Source organism: Marmota monax, unplaced genomic scaffold, assembly GCF_021218885.2.
Source record: "Marmota monax isolate L192 unplaced genomic scaffold, Marmota_monax_Labrador192_F-V1.1 WCK01_AAM20220418_F8-fsc00024, whole genome shotgun sequence".
In the NCBI taxonomy this organism is placed as follows: domain Eukaryota; kingdom Metazoa; phylum Chordata; class Mammalia; order Rodentia; family Sciuridae; genus Marmota; species Marmota monax.
Genome location: NW_026695224.1, coordinates 10,856,258 through 10,874,896, shown reverse-complemented (window position 1 = coordinate 10,874,896; position 18,639 = coordinate 10,856,258). Strand labels below are relative to the sequence as shown.

The following is an 18,639-nucleotide window of genomic DNA, read 5'->3' as shown; positions in this document are numbered from 1 at the left end:
AAAAAAAAAAAAAGTGTTAGAAGGGAAGGATGCTTACATACCCAACTTTGTTAGGGTAAAAAAAAAAGGCCTTCAAATATTAGCATTCGATTTCATTCTTCACTCTAGCTTGTGCGTGGTTGAGATTACAATCCATATTTTTAGTGATGGGGTAAAATAAACATCGTCATTTTTACTTTTTCGAGGTAATAACCCATCCCAGCGGGGTTCCCTTTAATTCTGTTAAGTTTTGGGTCCTCTTTTTAAAAATACATGCACCTTCAAACGGACTTCCAGGGTACAGGATGCGATCAGAAGACATCCTCTCAACACTCCTTGCCTGTCAAAACATCAGTCACCCTACTGCCAAGACAGAGGAAGCCCTAAAGGGTCCTGCACGTGTCCCTTCGCCCCCAAACACCATAGAACATCTTAAAGAAGTCTCCACAAGTAGGGCCAGGTCCCCACTATTCCCAACAGGCGTAAGGTTGATTTGGCCAACGCTTTTGTTGTACAGAAAGGGAAACTGAGCCCCAAGGAGGGCACAGACTCCTTGGCCCACGTCTACTGGGTTACATCGCTGGCACTTGAAAGAACGCAATTAACAAAAGTCAAGAGTCACCGCTCCTCCACCTGGGAGCTGGGGACCGCGGTGCCCACTTCTGCCCCGGGACACCTAGCATGTCGCTGGCGCTCAGGCAACCTAAGACTTCGGGAAAGCAAGCCCCGTGGCCCCCGATCTGCTTTCGGGTCCCCGCCAGCGTCAGCCCCCACGCGAGGGTGGGGCCTCGTCGGGGTCCTGCTGCTCTCCAGCAGGGCCCGCCGCCGCGGCCCGCGCCCCGCTCCCCTCGCCCCTGGCCTGCAGTCAGGCTGGAGTCCCCCAACCCAGTGACTCCGCGGGCCGGGGTCGCAGCCGGGCCACGGCGGGCGCTCGCGCCGGGGTCCCCGCCGCCCCCCCTTCGCCTCCCCCCGGGAGGGAGGAGGAGACTCGACGGCCCTCCCTCGGCCCTCCCGGCGACGGCCGCAGCCAGCCCCGTGCCCGCTCCACCCAGCCGCGGCGGGCCCACGTCCGGAGCCAGCGCCGGCCCGGCCGGAGGTGAGCGGGGACCGCGGGGTGGGACGCGGGAAGCCACCGCGGTGCGGGAACACGCTCAGGGCGCGAGCCTCCCGTGGGAGGGAAGGAGTTAAGTTGGGGGCGGACTGGAGGAGAGGGGAGCATGGGGGCGCCCGCAGCAGCCCCCAAACTCAGAGCAGAACTTTCTGGCCCCCTCCCCCGGGGGACTCCCCCACCTCCCGGGGCTCCGGGCCTTGGCGAGGAGGGGCAGTGGGGGAGGGGGCCGCCCTCGGAATGTCGCGGGCGGGGGCCCGGCGGGCGGGAGGGGGCGGCGGGCGGGGGCGGAATGTGGAACTCTCCCGGGGGACCCAACGTGGTCACCATGGCGAATGCGGGATGGACGGGCGGCACTGGCCAATCGGGGCGCGGAGTCCCGCCCAGACTCGCGGCGGTGGCCAATGGGGGCCCTTCGGTGGCATGGGTGGGGCCGCCCCGCGCCGGCCGGAGACCCGCGGGCCGCCGCTAGGGGGCGCTGGGGGGCGCACAGGACCCGGGCGATAGCAAAGGGGGCGGCGAAGTGAGGACCAAGGCGACTGGGGAAGCTGGAAACTAACTTCTGGAAGGAGTTGGGGCAGGTGGAGCCACGGCTTACTGCGAAGGGAAGGGAGGGGGCCTCAGTCTCCCCACCGTTCCCGGGGTACCAGCGTTGATCGCGACTAGCCCGTTCTTCACCCGGGGCTGCGGTTTGTCTGCCTTAAGTGGGGATAGTAACCCTGTCCACCCCACTCTCCGTAGCGATGGTGGGGGTTGGACTGGTTCCGTTTAGCACGCGTCCTGCCGCCTCTTGGTTAGATCTTTTTAGGAATCTTATTAATGTCTTTCTCTACCCTGTAGGTAGGTAAACTGAGGCCCTGAGAGGCCAGGGACTTGTCCACTGGTACCTGAGGACTCCATTTTATAGGTGCTCCCAGAGGCATTGTCCCCTTAAGGTGGTCATGACCCAGGAGAGAAGGCAAACCAACCCCAATACCCCAGCTCCCTGTCCTGGTTTTGCTGCTGGTACACGATGTGTGGGGACACATAGCTGTCCTTCTGGACCTCGGTTGCCCCATCTGTAAAGAAAGGAGTTCCATTCTGTCATCTAGGATATCACTGTGGCTCTTCAGTCTGTGATGGGGGGCAGCTGGGAACAGCCAGGGTGCCCACTGCTGGGCTCAGTTCCAGCCTGGAGACCAGTTTTCTGGCCTCCCAGTTCTCCTCTGGAGGTCCAGCGGCTGGAGTGTAGGCAGCAGGTCAGAGGGACAGGTGCCCACAGCCTGCGGCCTGACCAGCCGTGGGCCCTACACTTATCCAATCAGGCTGTTCTCTGTGGTTTCCTGCTGGGCTCTGCTCCCTGCCCGCAGCCAGGCCTGTGGCCCTGGGCTTGCCCCACAGCCCTACCTGAAAGGTTCTGGGAGGACACAGGGGGTTTTGAGTGTTCTTGGGAGGAGCAGTCAGTGCTTCTGGGCCCCCCATCCCGTCAGCTGGCCGCAGTCCAGGTCTTAGCATTGCTCACAACTCAGTGGATATGGAGAGACGTACCCATACATATTAAGGACAAAACACAAAGTTGTCACGCTTCCTTGGGCAAGAGGCCAGACCCTGAGTGGCCATGAGATCACCTCTGATTCTGACCTTGGTCACAAACAGGTTCAGACACCTACCTGTCTTAGAGCCTGGCTGAAAACCGACTTCTGATTTTCAAGATGGCTCAACCCTTCCACACTGTCCCTGGTCACAAGGGGATCCTAACAGTAGCATGGTCCCTCTTCTATCCATCAGCCCAGGTAGCATTCACACAGCGTCTGCTGTAAGCTGGGCTCTGCAAGACCACATGCTCTCATGGACTTCACAGTGTGGCCATGACTGAAACCCAGAGAGGCACCTGGTGCTTGGGGGCACTAACACTCTGCACACAGAGATTAAGGGAGGCTTCCTAAGGGAGTGGATGCTGGGGTTTTGAATGCTCTGCAGGAGTTTGCTGATGGAGAAAGGAGGGAAGAGACATTCTAGACAGATCTGTGAACAAGAGGATCCTGGTCTTTTTCTGGGGGCAGGGCTGCTGAGGCTGTAGCCTGTAGTGAATGTTGGATTCAAACCTTCTTGCTTTTGTTGTGGGACAGGCAGTGAACACAACAGTGGGCTGGGATTCCCACTCAGATCCACTGCCCACTAATGGAATACAAGATCATGGTTCACCTTCCTGCTCTCCATCCCATCAGCCAACTTTAAGCAACTGCTGTATGCAGAGCCTGTCCTAGAAGCTCTAGGTTGCCCAAGTGTCCCTTCTGGGTGGGTGAAACCCGTACTGTAAAATGAGAGGGCAGCTGGCCAGGTCTGACTGTGGGAGGTTACTGGGCTGTGCCCCCCAGGTGGGGGATGGGAATGGGGACATCAAGGCATTTCCTGGTGGTGGTGGCAACTGATCTGGAAGATTGGGTGGGGGTTTTGGAGAGTGGGAGGGGCACTCGGAATGCTCAGGGTAGCCTGAACAGAAACCCAGGGAGGCAGTAGCGGGGAGGGCCTGTGGTGGCTGGGCCCACCCTGACCTGCTCCTTGCTAGGGAATCAACCCGCCACCCACACATAGGAGCTCCCCATGCACTGAGCCTTGTGGTGGGAAGGGGAAGGTGAGGTGGTGGGTAGGGCGTCACTGCTGGAGCCTACCTGTACAGCTGTTCCCTGTGCCTCAGCTGCATCTGCCCCCTCTGGGAGTCCCCAAGGCTGTTATGGAGGGGGTGGCATTGCTAGACAGGTCTGGCTGCCCTTGGGTCTACGCACACGTGCAGGATTTCTGCTGTGCCAGTGGGATGGGCTTCTCCATAAACCAACCTGAGGACCTCTGCCCCCACCCATCCCCACACGCATGCGCACACCTCTCCAGGCCCTGTAGGGGAAAGGAAGGAGGCTTGTTCCCCAGTCTCCCTGCTCCCGCTGCTCCAGCCCCCAGGAGAACCCTGCCAGGCAGCTGGGAAGGGGAACAAGGAATGACTGGAGCCCCCACCCCCACCTCTTGTGTGGGTGCCTGGAAGCCATTAGGGGTCTGGGTGGCGCCTGCCCTGCCCCTGCGCTACGGGCTTTGGATTCCTGGAAGGAATCAGCACCCCGGTCCTGGCCAAGCCCCACGCCAGGCCTGGCAACTTCAGAGGCAGAGGATGTGGAGTGCCCCTCCCTGCCACATGGCTACCTTAGGGGCTACAGGAAGGGCCCTGCAGACAGGCTGGGCCAGCACCAGCGGGAGGGCTGTGGGGCTGCCACTGGGTTTCCGCCACCCCTCCCCCTCTCCGCAGACGCACACATTGTTTTTCTTTTCCAAGAACTTCTCCATGTGGAGTTGGGCCAGGAAGATGGGGAGAGGAGGCATGTGAGTTTTGTGTCCGCTTCTAGGGATGAGGACATCTTTGTGTGTTCTGTGGGTAGGCTGACATGATGTGTGTCTGCAGGTGAGTCTGAGTCTACAGGTGAGCTTCTCCATGGACCATGTAGTTGTGTGTGTGCACGTGGGTCAGTCTCGTTGTGTTTTGCTGGTGTGTTTATGTGCATGGGATTGCATGTGTGTCTGCAGAGGTGTCTGTGTGTGCACAGATGTCTGGGCACCAGTGGACCTCAAGGCCAGCTACCCCACTGTACAGGCAAAGACCCTGATCACAAGGGCACTTGGCCTGCTAGGGATCCCTCTGGAACTGGGGCCTGGCTCTGTGTGGCTGCACAGGTGGGGTTGGCTCAGGACAAGTGTTTGTGTGTATGAAACTGGGTGGTGAGAAGGTAGCACCACATAAAATACTAAAATGTCCCAAACCTGGAACTCCTAAAATTCCCAGGCTCACACCTCTTCAGCATCATTGTCTGGGCACTAGGGCCAGGCAGCTGCATTTCAACTGTCCAGATAAATCTGAGGCAACCTCATGAAGAAGTGCCGAGCTCCAGCCAGGCATGGTGGCACTGCCTGTCATCCCAGCTACTCGGGAGGCTGAGGCAGGAGGATCACAAGTTCAAGATCAACCTGGGCAACTTAGTGAGATCCCGTCTCAAAGTTTTAAAAATAAAGGGCCAGGGCTCAGTGGAAGAGGACTTGCCTAGCATGTGCAAGGCCCAGGTGAAAGCCCCAGTACTGCCAGCCGTGGGGGGAGTAGGACTTTGCTTCCTTACTCCTCTCCCATTGTACAGGGAGGGGAACCGAGGCCTAGAAAGACCCAGAAGTTGGTGGCAGAGCTGGGCCTAGAGTACCTGTCTGGTGAAATAGTAAACAAACAGCCAGAGGACTAGAGGAACGTAGCAGGGTCCCTGAGGAGCCACGACACAAAAGTCAGGGATTTAAAGTGGTGGTGCAAGACCTGGGACGCCTGGCTGTGCGGGCGAAGGCAGGAGCAGGAAGACGTGTACAGCAGCAGCGAGGCCAGCATTTGCCTGGGGAAGGGGCTGTTGGGTTTTGCAAGGGAGAGATCAGGACCATGGAGTATGAGCCCGGTTAGAAGACAGGGCGGTGCAGATGACACGCAGGGGCTCCGTGGGCCGTGGCTCCTTTGCCACTGAAGACCTGCTGGAGGGCCCCGGGGGGGGGGGGGGAGTGAGCCTGGGATTGAAGCGGGAGAGGGGTTCTGGCTTTTGGTAATGAGCGAAGGGGCATGAGCGCCAGGCTTGGGTCCTTAAACAGCTACTCCAGCTATTGCTGTGGACAGTGGATTTGAAGGAGTTGAAGTATGAGAGAGATGGCCAGGCACGGGCAGCAGGAGAAGGGCCCAGGCTGCTGGGTGGCAGCAGCACTGAGGGGCACCCCTGGGAACTGACCAGCTGGGCTGAGAGGAGCAGCCAGAGGGAGGGAGGACAGGGTCCTGAAAGAGGCATGCAAGCAAGGGGAGCGCTGGTGTGCCGGGAGCTAGAGAGGACAGGGTGACACAGTGGGTGGCCCATGAGAGGCCAGGGAGTGGATGGAGGGAGGACAGCAAGTGTGGGCCACTCTGTGTGGCCTTAAAAGGGAGAAGAGAGGGCAGGGAGGGGGAGTGCCAGGATGGACCACAGCAGGGGGAAGGCCCTGAGAGAGGACAGCATGAGCAGGGTGGGTTGGGCAGGGACGGGCCTTGGGCCCAAGGAAGGAGACCTCCCATGTCCTCTCAGGCTGGGGGGGTGGGGCACAGCTCTGTCAGCTTCCCATTCACATCAGATATACCGCCAACATCGAGGGCTGGAGACTGGAAGGAGGTGGACACACAGTTTGAAATGGAGTCCCACCACAAAGGGCAGGTCTTAGGGGCAGGTATGACTAGCCTGAAAGTCTGATGTCATAAGGCATGTTAGGGACACAGAAGGACAGGCATCCATTTATTTAAAAGGAGGATATTAGCAGGCAGTGGCGCTCACCTATAATCCCAGAGGCTCAGGAGGCTGAGGCAGGAGATCGTGAGTTCAAAGCCAGCCTCAGCAACTTAGCAAGGCCCTAAGCAACTCAGCGAGACCCTGTCTCTAAATAAAATATAAAAAAAAGCTGGGATGTTGCTCAGTGGTTAAGTGTCCCTGGGTTCAATTATTGGTACCAAAAAAAAAAAAAAAAAAAAAAAAGGAGGGTGTTGTCTATGAATTACAGAGCCAGTGCTGGGCAAAGAGGGAGGCTGGGTGAGATACAGAGGTGTTTGCCACCATGAGGAGGTCACAGAGGGCAGCTCCAGTGGAGAAGCCACCCCAGAACCCCCTGGTCTAAAGTTGTTTCCATCACTGTCGCCAGCCAGTGCCTTTATTCAACAACTCTGCACTGGTGTTTGGATCTGAATTCATAGACATGGTTAATGGCCATGACTTTCACCTCAAGTCTGAGAGGAACACAGGAGGTGATTCACAGACAGTCCTGGGCATGGTACCCGCTGCCATCAGCCCTATACAAATGGTCATTGCTATGGTGCTTGAACTACAACAGTGGCCAGGACCAGCCCCTGTCCTTAGCAGACTGGCAGCCTGGGATGAAGTGAGGGAGCAGACTCCGGTAAATGGTCCAGCCAGCTGGTTAGTGTTAGCTGAGATGGGGCAGGGCTGATGGGCCTGGCCTGAGGGGTGGCCAGAGGAGGTGATAGCTCTGAGGAGTTGCAGGATGAGAGCCTAGGGTGTGTGAAGGTGGGCCAGTCTTACAAGCCATTCAGTGTGAGATGTCACCATGGAGGTCAAGGACAGCAAATGCAGGTTTCAAATCAGCTGAGCTGCTGCGGGAAGGGACTCGGGGTGCATCTGCAGGCCCTTGCTCGCCAGGCCTGCCTCTCTCACTGGTTGCCCTGGAACACACCTCCCTCTGCCAGGGCTGTTCCCTTGCCAGTGGGCCGCTGTGGCCCATCTTATGGACCTACGATGGTCACAGCCTAATGATGGTTGCCTTCTCCCTCAGATACGAGGAGGCATCTCTACCTGATGGCCTGGCAAGCAGTGGGTCGCCGTGACCATCATGCACAGTGGTAACGCCAGGCGTCCCCCGCGCCGCTACTGAATCTGGCCGCAAGTTCAAGCCCAGCATCCCCCTGGCCTTGCCATGAGTCACGGGCCAAGTCCCCGACTGGCCGAGTCCCCGCAGCTATCCAAGGGCAGCCTGCTGACCATCCTGGGCAGCCCGTCGCCCGAGCGCATGGGGCCGATCGACTCGCTGCCCCCCACGCCACCCAGCGGCACGCCCTCGCCGGGGCCGCCGCCCGCGCTGCCCTTGCCACCGCCGTCCACGCTGCTGGCCGACGGGGACTGGGAGAGCCGCGAGGAGCTGCGCTTGCGGGAGCTAGAGGAGGCACGCGCACGAGCGGCGCAGATGGAGAAGACCATGCGCTGGTGGTCGGACTGCACGGCCAACTGGCGCGAGAAGTGGAGCAAGGTCCGCGCCGAGCGCAACCGCGCGCGCGAGGAGGTGCGGCAGCTGCGCCAGCGACTGGACGCGCTCACCAAGGAGCTGGCGGGTGCGCGGCGCGAGCGCCAGGAAGCGCAGGGAGAGTGCGAGGCGCGGGGCCGCGAGCTGGCGCAGCTGCGGGGCTCCCGAGGCGCCGCGGACAAGATACATGAAGGCCCAGAGCCGGATCCCGAGCGGGAGCATGAGCCGGTGCGCGACGTCGGGTCGGAGAGGCCCCAGGGCAGCCAGGTGCGCGGAAGTCCGGTTTGGGAGGAGGTGCCAGCCTTTTGCCTGGGTCTGGAAGTGAGTGAGGCTGATGGACCTGGTCAGAAGTCAGGGCTGCAGGGCTCGAAAGGAGCTGGTGAGGGCCAGGCCACCTGGGCGGCGGGGGTGGTCTGCAGGTTGGGCTCTGGATCACCTCCTTCAGTTGATCCTCAGGGGAGAGAATCCCAGGTTCTGTTGGTCCCTCTAGTCCCACACCTGAGAAGTCAGCAGAACCAGAGAACCCTCTCCTTTGAGCAGCAGGAGAGGGATTCCACAAAATCATTAGTACCAGAGCTGAATCTACTCATTTGTCAAACTTGAATAGCAAGGGGATGGTGATAACATGGACCAGTCTAGGCTGAGGGTGGGCTGTCAGGGCACTAGGAGCCACGGAAGAGGTCCCTGAGCCAGGCTGGGTGGGGGCAGTGGCAGGTTTAGAGAGGAGTTCCTGGAAGAGGCTACATTTTAGCTGACACTGGGAGAATCAGCAGGAATTAGCCATGGAAAATACCAGACGGCACTGAAACTGCAAAGATCAGAGGCTGAGAGGGCCTGGGGGGTTCGGGGAATGGCAACAACCGCCCCCTGGCCCAGTGCCTATGCCCAGTGCCTCTGCCTGCTAAACACTGCGTGCACATTACTTAGTCTATCCCCGCAGTCCTTCTAAGGACCCAGGGCACAGGAAGGGTCAGAACCAAGGTCCAAGCTGGTGATTAGAGTGGGTTTGAACCCAGGCCATCTGGCTCCAGATGCTGACAGTCAGTATGGCTGGAGCATGAATGGTCAGAGCCACTGGGCCAGCAGGCCTGTTTCCAGAAGGCCAGCTGAGGCAGGGTCCTGGTTCTGCTCCCCAGTTCCAGACCCAGACAGCCCCTTTCCAGACGAGCATCTTGGCAGCCCCTTGTCTGGGCCCAGCCCCCTCTCTGTGGGCTAGAGTGGGCACTGCCACCTCTGGTGACGGAGGCACCTCTCCCCAAGTTGGCCTGGTATTTGCAGAGGTTCCCGTCCCTTTTAGGGCCTCACAGTGCTGCTCCTGCCTAATATTCATTCTGGTTATGATCATAGTCAGGAGGCTGTGGGGACCGGGGGCAGAGCCCTGGGTCTGCAGTCTGAGCTTACACTCTTGACAGCCACTTCCGTGTCCTGTGATGCAGAACAAGTCCCTTCCCTCCCTGTTTCCCAATTTGTGTAAAGGGGATTTGGGCCAGGTGACATCCAGGGCACCCCACTCACGATAATCTGAGATCCAGGAGGAGGAAGAGATCACCCCTTGGGGACTCCCCAGAGCCACTGTCCTCCACGTACCTCAGCGTCTGCCCCTAAAAAACAGGACTGGAGAGCTGGGACTCCTCTGAGGGATCTTCCTAAGCCCTGGGAGGAACCTGAGCCTCGGCGTTGGTTCTGACCGGTGCCATTGTACGTCTGTGTGTGTCCAGTGACCAGGAAACGCAGCACCTTTCCTGGGGAGTCTCCCAGGATACAGGAAACCTTGGTGTCTGTCTGCAGTTCCAGGAGGTGAAGGGTGTCCCTCTTCCCAGAGACTCAAGGCAGGCTGCAGGAGCGGAAACCGGGCCCAGAGACACTGCGTGACTTCCACGCTGATCCCAGACCACGGTCTAGAAAGGCCAGGAGAAAGGCCTCCAGGGCCGGGGTTCAGTGGCCACTGCTGTAGCCCCCACCTTGGTCCCCACAGGACCTGGAACTGGTGGAGACCCTCCTGAAGAACAGACCAGAGGAGCCCGAGGGCTGCTGGGAGGCTCGCAGCCTGGGGTCTGGGGGCCCTCGGGGCAGCTCCAGCCGCCAGGAGCGCAGCCGGCTACCCTGGGAGGACACCACCAGCACCGAGGAGGACACCTCCAAGCTGACCGCCCTGCGCCTGCGGCTGGACGAGTCCCAGAAGGTGCTGCTCAAGGAGCGAGAGTGAGTCGGGGGGCAGGCAGGGACTGGGGGCTGGGCCAGAAGGAAAGTCAGTGTGACGGCACCGGAGAGCTGCTAAGGTGCAGGTGCTATTCAGGCACGAGCCTTGGGTTTTGGAGGACCCACAGCAGGTTTTTCTTTATTCATCCTAATATTACATCTCGCATCTGCTCTGGACGGGCGCTGTGCTCAGTCCTGACCACACGGCCATAAATAAGACAAGTCCCTGCCTTTGTGGAGCGTGTGTTCTAGTGGGGGAGAGAGTGATAGAGAGCTGTGTAGCCTGCACTAGGCCCTGGGTTTGGCCGCCAGCTCCACAGTGGGTAAAAGAACTAAACGCCTTTGTAAGGGTGAAGCCTGTGGTGATGCTTCTGCAGAGGTCATTGCTTCTTTGGCCAAGGAGTGGCAAAAGTGACCAGAACACCACCAAAAGCTAGGAGAGAGGCCTGAAACAGGTACCTTCTCACAGCCCGAGATAGGACCACCTCTGCCAGCATGTGACCTTGGACTTCCAGACTCCAAATCTGAGAGACAATAAATTGCTGCTGTTTAAGCCAAAAATACCAAACAAATGAAAATCCACCTAATGGTAATGGAGGTAGCTCAGTGGTAGAGCACTTGCCTCACATGCACAAGGCCCTGGGTTCAATCCCCAGCACTGCCCACCACCCCGCGATGTCCTAATTGAAACAGAAATACAGGTGTCTGCCTGCCCCTTCCTGTTCCTTTCCCAGGGATAAGATGGCCCTGAGCAGGAACATTGAGAAGCTGGAGGGGGAGCTCAGCCAGTGGAAGATCAAGTATGAGGAGCTGAGCAAGACCAAGCAGGAGATGCTCAAGCAAGTGAGTCGGGGACAGCGGGTCTTCCTGGAGGCGGCAGAAACACGCTGTTGAATCTTGGGAGTTGGGATGGGAGACAGAATAGAATTCATTCCTCAGTGGTTCTGGGTATCAGGGTACCTTCAGGAGGTTACCTGTGGAAGCCAGGGGCAGGGGGGTGGCAATAACCAGACACATAATGTCATGAGACACAGGAGTGGCGGGCCAGGAAGGGCCTCTCTAAAGTGACATTTGAGGCCAGACCTCAAGGGGTTAGAAGAAGCCATCCTTCAGAAGGGATGGGAGCAGCTGTTCACAGCAAATGCGAACGTCCTGTGGCCAGAACAAGCCTAGAGAGTGAAGGACACAGAGAAGGCCAGTGTTGCTGGAGAGTAGTGAGAGGTGAGGCCACAAAGTGGTCCAGATCTCACAGGACGAAGGGTGAAGGAATGGAGTGTGATGTTCCTTGGGTGCCTGGTGTGTGCTGGATCTCGTGGCAGTCGAAGGAACTGGTCCTCACATCCCCATATTACAGAGGAGGAAACTGAGGCTCCGTAGAGGGGAGTGACCACTGCAATTAGGGGTCTCAGGAAAGGCTGGGCTGCCACTTCTGCCTCCTGTGCAGACCTCAGTGGCCACCAGGGGGCACAGCTAGCCAGGGAAAGCCAGGCTGGATCCACTGGGTTCGCAGAGGTGGGAGGACCTGGGACCATGCACAACCTGAGGCTGTGCCCTGGAGGAGTCTGGTGTCCCTTAGAACCTCTTAGGGAAGCTCTTAAAAGTCCAAGAAGCAGACCCCCTCCCTTCCTTCCTGAATCATCCATCATCTTAGGGGCTTGAGTCCAGAACCCTACCTCATTAATCTCCTCAACTTGTGAAGAGTAATCATTTGAAGAAACGTGAGTGAAACACAAATACACAGTTTAGCAGAAATTCTCTGTCTTGCTTCTGGGGCCTTTCCCTCGGTGTGATTAAGTCTCATTGTCAAGCTCACGTGGAGCAGCAGTATGCCGGGTCCCACTGGTGGCCAGCAGGGAATGGTAGTATTTTAAAAGCACCCCGACCGATTCTGATGCACCTGCTTGCAGAGCGGTGTTTAGATCAGTGCATGCTGAGGGTTGCTGTACCTAGGCCACACAGGGACACAGAGACAGAAGATGGACGTGCTGCCTGTCCCCTCAACTTGCAATTCCAGTGGGCCACTAGGCCGGGTGGCCAGGAGAGGCCTCATCAGGGTGGGGGCCTTTAGGCTATGGCCTGGGGATAAAAAGAGTCAATCCTGCAAAATACCTCAGAATGTTCCAGGCACATATGCAGAGTCCACGTGATAGGCAGGAACTCGAGTAATCGAGGGGACAGCGGTGGGAAATGAGGCTGAGGAAAGCGGACGAGACTCCCATTGTGCAGGACACCTGAGATCACAGGAGTTGGATTTGTCCCAAGTACCCCCTGGGAGCCATCAAAGGGGGTTTTGGTGTTGCGGGGGGCATCCTTTGGAATTTGGCCCTCTTCAAAGCTCCGGCCGGGGCCCTGTCCTGGAGAATGGCGAGGAGGCCACGGTGAACCCTGGGGGGCTCCATGGTAAGGGGCAGGAAGCGGGCGACAGTGGAAATGGCAGAATGGTCAGAGTCAGGGCCTGTCTGGACACCTGTCCCCACGTGGGCACGGCCAAGGCTCTCTGCTGAGCACCTCCCCAGGCCTGTTAGGGATGGATCCCGCGGTTTTCTTGTAAACAGGCTGGGCGGTGTCCTTGCAGCTCAGCATCCTGAAGGAGGCGCACCAGGACGAGCTGGGCCGCATGTCCGAGGACCTGGAGGACGAGCTGGGCGCGCGCTCCAGCATGGACCGGAAGATGGCTGAGCTGCGGGGCGAGGTGAGCGGCCCGGGGCCCGGGGCACAGGGGCCCCGCCATCGGCAGTCACCGGGAAGAGCCGAGCCAGGCCTGCTCTGGTGGGTGGGTGGGGGTCAGCCACGCCCCCAGGATCCCCCAGTCTGCAGGGATCCCCCCAACGCCTCGCAAAGACCAGAAGCGCCCCACATCCTGCGCACGTGGAAGACGCTCGGCTTAATGTAGCGGCTGCAGCTGGATCTGACTTCCTGCAGCCCAAACCGGCTCGGGGCGGTGGGGGCCTCCAGCCCCCTCCCCCAGGGGCTCACTCCGTCCCGGCTGTCGCAGATGGAGCGTCTGCAGGCCGAGAATGCGGCCGAGTGGGGCCGGCGGGAGCGGCTGGAGACGGAGAAGCTGGGCCTGGAGCGGGAGAACAAGAAGCTGCGCGCTCAGGTCGGCGACCTGGAGGAGGCCCTGGCCCGGCGGCGGCGACAAACAGCCAGCGCCCTGGACTGCGACCTGCGGGCCAGCCAGGCAGCGCTCTTCGAGAAGAACAAGGTGCCCATCCAGAACCCCCACTGTACAGGTTGAGCGTCCCTAATCCACAAACCTGAAATCTGAAAGGCCCACCAGCAAAGTCCACCCCTGACTTGATGGTCCCAGTCAGAACACAGGTCCATCAGAATGCTGTATGAAATTATGTTCAGCCTCGGTGAGTGAGGCATGAGGGGTAGAAGAAACACAAATTAATTTCATGTGCAAGCTGTGTGTGGTAGTATGCACCTGTAAACTCAGCAGCTCAGGAGGCCGAGGAAGGAGGATCCAAGTTCAAGACCAGACTCAGCAACTTAGGGAGAACTTGTCTCAAAATTCAAAAATTAAAAAAAGAGATAGGATGTCGCTCAGTGGTAAAGCACCCCAAAGTTCAATACCTAGTGCCAATAAAATAAAATAAAATAAAACTCATCTTTAGGCTTAGGTCCCATCCTCAGAATACCTCATTGCATGCATATAAAGATTGCAATATTTGAAATATGAAACACTTTAGGTCCCAAGCCTTTTTGATGAGAGAAGCTCAACCTATAGTTGCATTTATTGAGTCCCCCCCGGTATGCTAGACCAGTTGGTTTAGCAGCTACATTTATTGAGCACCTACTATGGGTCAGTCCCAGTGATACATAGTAGCTGCATGTATTAAGCACTTGCTTAGGTGCTGGGGACGTAGCAGTGAGCAGACAGGTGGCTGACCTCTCTGCCCCTCCCGGAGCTGGTAGCTCAGGAGATGCAGGCATCATTCTCACTGTCATATATGCTCATACTGGTCACAGCTCCAGAGCTGTGGCAGGAAGAGGGGCTACCCAGAAACCTAGCTTAGGCCCAGGGTCCTGGAAAAGCTCCCCGCAGTCAGTGAGGTTTGAGCTGAGTCTTCAAGAAGAGCAGAGGTTAACTGGTAAGCTAACTTGGTGGGGGGGAGGAGAGAACTGGAGAATAATGAGAATGATTGGGGCAGCACCGCTGGAGGGGGTGAGCAAGGGGACCAGGGTACATGAGGCAGGAGGTGAGCTGGGCACAGTGGCTCACACCTGTAATCCCAGTGACTCTGGAGGCTGAGACAGGAGGATCACGAGTTTGAGGCCAGCCTGAGCAACTTGGCAAGACTGCCTCAAAATAAAAAAGGGATGGGGATATAGCTCAGTGGTAGAGCATCCCTGGGTTCAATCCCCAGGACCACAGAAAATAAGTAAATAAAGCGGGAGGCAGGTGTGGGCAGGCTGCCCTCCCTCTTGCCCACTGTGCTGGGTGGAGGGCCAGGGGAGGCCGTTGCTGCGCCCAAGGAAGCGAGAAATGACGGAGACAGGAACCAGGATCAGGTTGGCAGAGAGAAAGGATGATGCTGTTTGCAGAAGGGAAAACAGATTCCAGTGCTGAGGGCTGGGCACCTTTGCTGGCTGGTCCTCCTCTTCCGGGCACTCCCACCTCTGACCTCTTTTCCTCAGATACCCTCTCCCCAGCTTCAGTCACCCTCAGACCCAGGTTTGTAAATGCTCTGTCCCTCCTGAGAAATCCTGCCCTGCAGCTCCACCATCTGCTGGGCATCCTGGAGCATCTCAGTTCCTCGTCTAAAGGGGAGCCGGGTCCTCCACAGCCCAGCCTTCTCCTTCCTGGCCTCATCTCCCAAGCCTCCAGACCTCCCTAGATGGCACCTCCACTGCTCTCCAGACCATAATGCCCATGTGTTGGCAGCAGGAAGAGGAGACGCCCCACTCCCCTAGAGCTGCTGACCCCCAGGACTCCCTGGCCCAGCGCCCAGTGACACTGGGTCCTCCCTGTCCCCGCCCCCACCCCCAGGAGCTGGCCGACCTGAAGCACCTGCACGGCAAGCTGAAGAAGCAGTTTCAGGAGAAGGTGGCGGAGCTGGCGCACGCCAACCGGCGGGTGGAGCAGCACGAGGCCGAGGTGAAGAAGCTGCGGCTGCGGGTGGAGGAGCTCAAGAAGGAGCTGGCCCAGGCTGAGGACGAGGCGAGTACCGCGGCCGGGCAGCTGTGGGTCCCCAGGAGGAGTGGGACTTCGGGGCCCTGCTGTACGCCGTGCTGGGGCCCTGGGGGCTGGCGCAAAGTCCTCGGGTGGTGGGTAGGGAGTGACAGGTGGATGCATGGACAGGCGGGGCGGGGCCAGGAGGGTGGGGAGAGGAAGACCAGGCAATGGCAGGTGAGTGGTGGATGGACCAGGGGTGGGCGGCACAAATAGAGGACCAGGAGGGTGCCCTGCGGGGACGAACAGGTGGATGGGAGGAGGAGAAGGGAGGGTGGACAGAGGGGCTCAGAGAGCAGCTCTCTGACACTGGGGGAAGGATCGGTGAACTCCAGGTGTACAGACAGACAGCTCCTGGACGCGTAGACCGTGGTCAGATAGCTGGACAGCTGACCACATCCATGGGCAGAAGAATGAGTGGACAGAGGGAAGGAGGGAGGGCTCCTGGGGGTGGGGGTGTCGGGGAGGTGGGCACAGGACTAGGCGGGTGGAGCGCGCTGATTAGGTTTTCCATAGCGAGGGGAGTGGGCATTCCATGCAGGCTGAGGGGACAGGTGGGTGGACCAGTGGCTGGGGACACTGGAGGATGAGTGGATTGGGGAGGGCACAGGAGTGACAGCACCTCAGGCCAGGCCTTAGGAGCAAACACGGCCCCACCGTGGAGGGGAGGAGTGTCTGGCCTGGCTGTCCCTGCCCACAGTGACCCCTGGGCTCTGGTCCCTGCTCACCCCGCAGCTGGACGAGGCCCACAACCAGGCGCGCAAACTGCAGCGGTCCCTGGACGAGCAGACGGAGCAGAGCGAGAACCTTCAGGTGCAGCTGGAGCACCTGCAGTCCAGGTAGGCCACAGGGGCCTCTGCGTGGCCAGGGCCCGCGGCCCAGGTGTGGCTCAGGGAAACCTGCCAGGCCCGGAGCCCCCCCAGAGCCAGAGCAGGGACGGGGAAGGAAAGGTCCTGGGGCCCAAATCCTGTCCCTTCCAGGCCGGAAGGGCCAGGGCCAGGAAGCCAAGGGGGGTGCAGGAAGCCACAGCAGCTGGAGGCCTGGATCGGCAGGCTGTGGGCGGGAGCAAGGGCAGGAAGCCTGGCCAGAGAGGTCAGGCCCTAGGAGCAGAGCCCTGGGAGGGCCAGCAGGCTGGGCATCGTGGACAGAACAAGGAGCCCCCAGGGCTGGGGTGACTCCAGGCCAGAAGGGATCTGAGGGTTTGGAGGCCAGGGAATACAGAGGCCCTGCCCTAATATCAGGCAAGACCTTCAGTGCCAGCAGGACCATCAGCCCCTACAGTGAGACAGAGGGTCTCTGACAGAGGCACACTCTGCCCTCTGAGAGTCACACCTTCTCCCTGCACTTCCCCTAATGCCAGGAGATGGTGGAGAAGTTCAGGGCCCTGCCCTCCCCATTCCCACAGCTGGGAAGCCAGGGCCACAGGACTGACCCGCATCCCTCCCTGTGCCCGGCACTGGCCAGGCCGTCACCTGCCTTCTCTTACCTGCAGCCAGGCTGCCTGGGTGGTGGAAGGTCCATGCTCTGTGCTGAGGCACTTGGTAGTCTTAGGTCACTTAACGTCTCTGGCTCAGTTTCCCCAACTGTAAAATGGGGGTGAGAATAGTTCTCACCTCGTGGCCATTGGGAGAATTCAGTGGGCTGATTCATGCTTATGAAAGCACCTGGCGCAATCAATGCTGATCTAACTGCTGCTGTTACTACCACCATGACTACCCCGGCTGCCGGTTAGATACTGTGCCAGAAGCAGCCTGTTCCTTCTGAAAGAGAAAGGAGGGAAGGGGTCTTTTTTTCCGAGGGGGCAGGCAGAGGAGGAAACTAAGGCCCAAGAGAGAAAGCCCTTGCACAGCCACGCAGATGGCAGGCGGCCCTGCAGGGTCACCCCGTCATCAGCAGCCCATATTTATTGAGCATGTATTATGTGAGGCCGTGCGCTCAGCTCACGGCTGAGAGTCCAGGCTCTGGACAGCGCTGTGCTGTGGCTGACTGAGCCTCAGTTTCCCCAGCTTCGTGAGATGATGATGCCCTTGGTGTCGCGCAAGGGCCCACCAAGGGTCAAGCCCAACCTGGGCAGACTGTGCCTGTCCCACGCCGCGCACACCCCTCCAAAGGCCTTCTAGTCCAGGGCTTCCCCGCAGTCTCAGCCACATTCTTCAGGGGCCAGAAACTCTCACAACAGGCGGGCGCCTCCCTGGGGCCGGGCAGGGCCACCCAGCACGGCTGCCTCGTGTTAGCTGCCCACTTTTTATACTTTAATGTTCGGGGACAGCTCACAAATCACTGCGCGGTAATGGAGCGCCGGCCCCTCCCCGTCCGTTAATAATTCATGCCTTCCAGGAAGCCGCCGGGCGGGGCGGGGCGTTTCCTCCCTTGGCTCTTGTTAGAGGCCAAGTTGGCCTCCACGTTTTTGGCTTCAGGAATTTTGACAGGAGGACCTAGGGCTGAGCACCTTCCCGCTGACCTTGGGAAGGTGAGGGGCTCAGACCCCCCCTCCCTCCCCCACCACCAAACCCTGCTCCTTCTGCTCTTGGAGGCTGGCCTGGGACCCCGGCCCTGCAGTGTGACCTCAACCAGGTCCTTACCTCTCCAAGCCCCCTCCCCAGAGCCCAGCCCCATGGCCGCCTGTCCCTGTGACTGGGGGCACTCATTCAGAGTCTTTGGGCCCAGTTTCCTTGTCTATAATTAGGCTGACAGTAGCTCCTCCCTGAGTCCCCACCAGGGACAGAGCAGAGGTCACACAAGGTGCTGGCCGCTGTCAGGGCCTGGGGAGGCTGCAGCCACTATCAACCCAACTGCAGCCACGTTATCAGGAGGTGGCAGACCCGTGCTGACCCGTGCTGACCCGTCACCCTCTGCCCCCCGCAGGCTCCGCAGGCAGCAGCAGAACGCCCCCCTCTTCGGGAAGATCCGCAGCACCCGCTTTGGCACCGAGGAGGCCGGGGATGGAGCCAGTGACCTAGATGAGGACGAGGACCTGCAGATCCAAGTGGCCTAGAACTTCCCAGGGGTGGGCAGGACTGGCCGGAAGCCACAGACCCCCAGGCTGACCAGCCACATGAAGGGGCACAGCTGCCTGTGCTGCCGTGGGTACAGACACGGCTCCCACCACGGACCATCCCTCCCTCCATGGCCTCACAGGACGCCTGGGGAAGGGACTCCTGCCTCATGTATGTCATATGCACGTCCAGGACTGTGTGGGCCCAATCCAGGTGACCCCAGCATCCAGGATTTACGCAGGGTGGAGCCTGTCCGGGGAAGGTTGCTGGGGTCCCCACTGGGCTGCCTTGGTGGTCTGGCAGGAGCTGTTCATAATACATGCGAAGAACCCAGTCTTTTGTAATAAATGGAGTTCAAGTTC

General features: G+C 59.2%; 1 protein-coding gene across 2 annotated transcripts; it reads left to right on the top strand.

The window, feature by feature from the left end:
- The first annotated feature begins 939 nt into the window (after positions 1-939).
- On the top strand, positions 940-18,639 carry Ccdc102a (coiled-coil domain containing 102A). Of its 2 annotated transcripts, none has more exons than XM_046435068.2 (9): positions 940-1,075; positions 7,439-8,170; positions 9,879-10,105; positions 10,837-10,945; positions 12,678-12,794; positions 13,098-13,307; positions 15,099-15,269; positions 16,017-16,120; positions 18,147-18,639. In XM_046435068.2, the coding sequence occupies exons 2-9, from the start codon at positions 7,580-7,582 to the stop codon at positions 18,274-18,276; spliced, it is 1,659 nt and encodes a 552-aa protein (XP_046291024.1). In that variant the 5' UTR covers positions 940-1,075; positions 7,439-7,579; the 3' UTR covers positions 18,277-18,639. The 2 variants fall into 2 exon arrangements, with proteins under 2 accessions (XP_046291024.1, XP_046291023.1); XM_046435067.2 differs by having other exon boundaries at positions 7,439-8,224.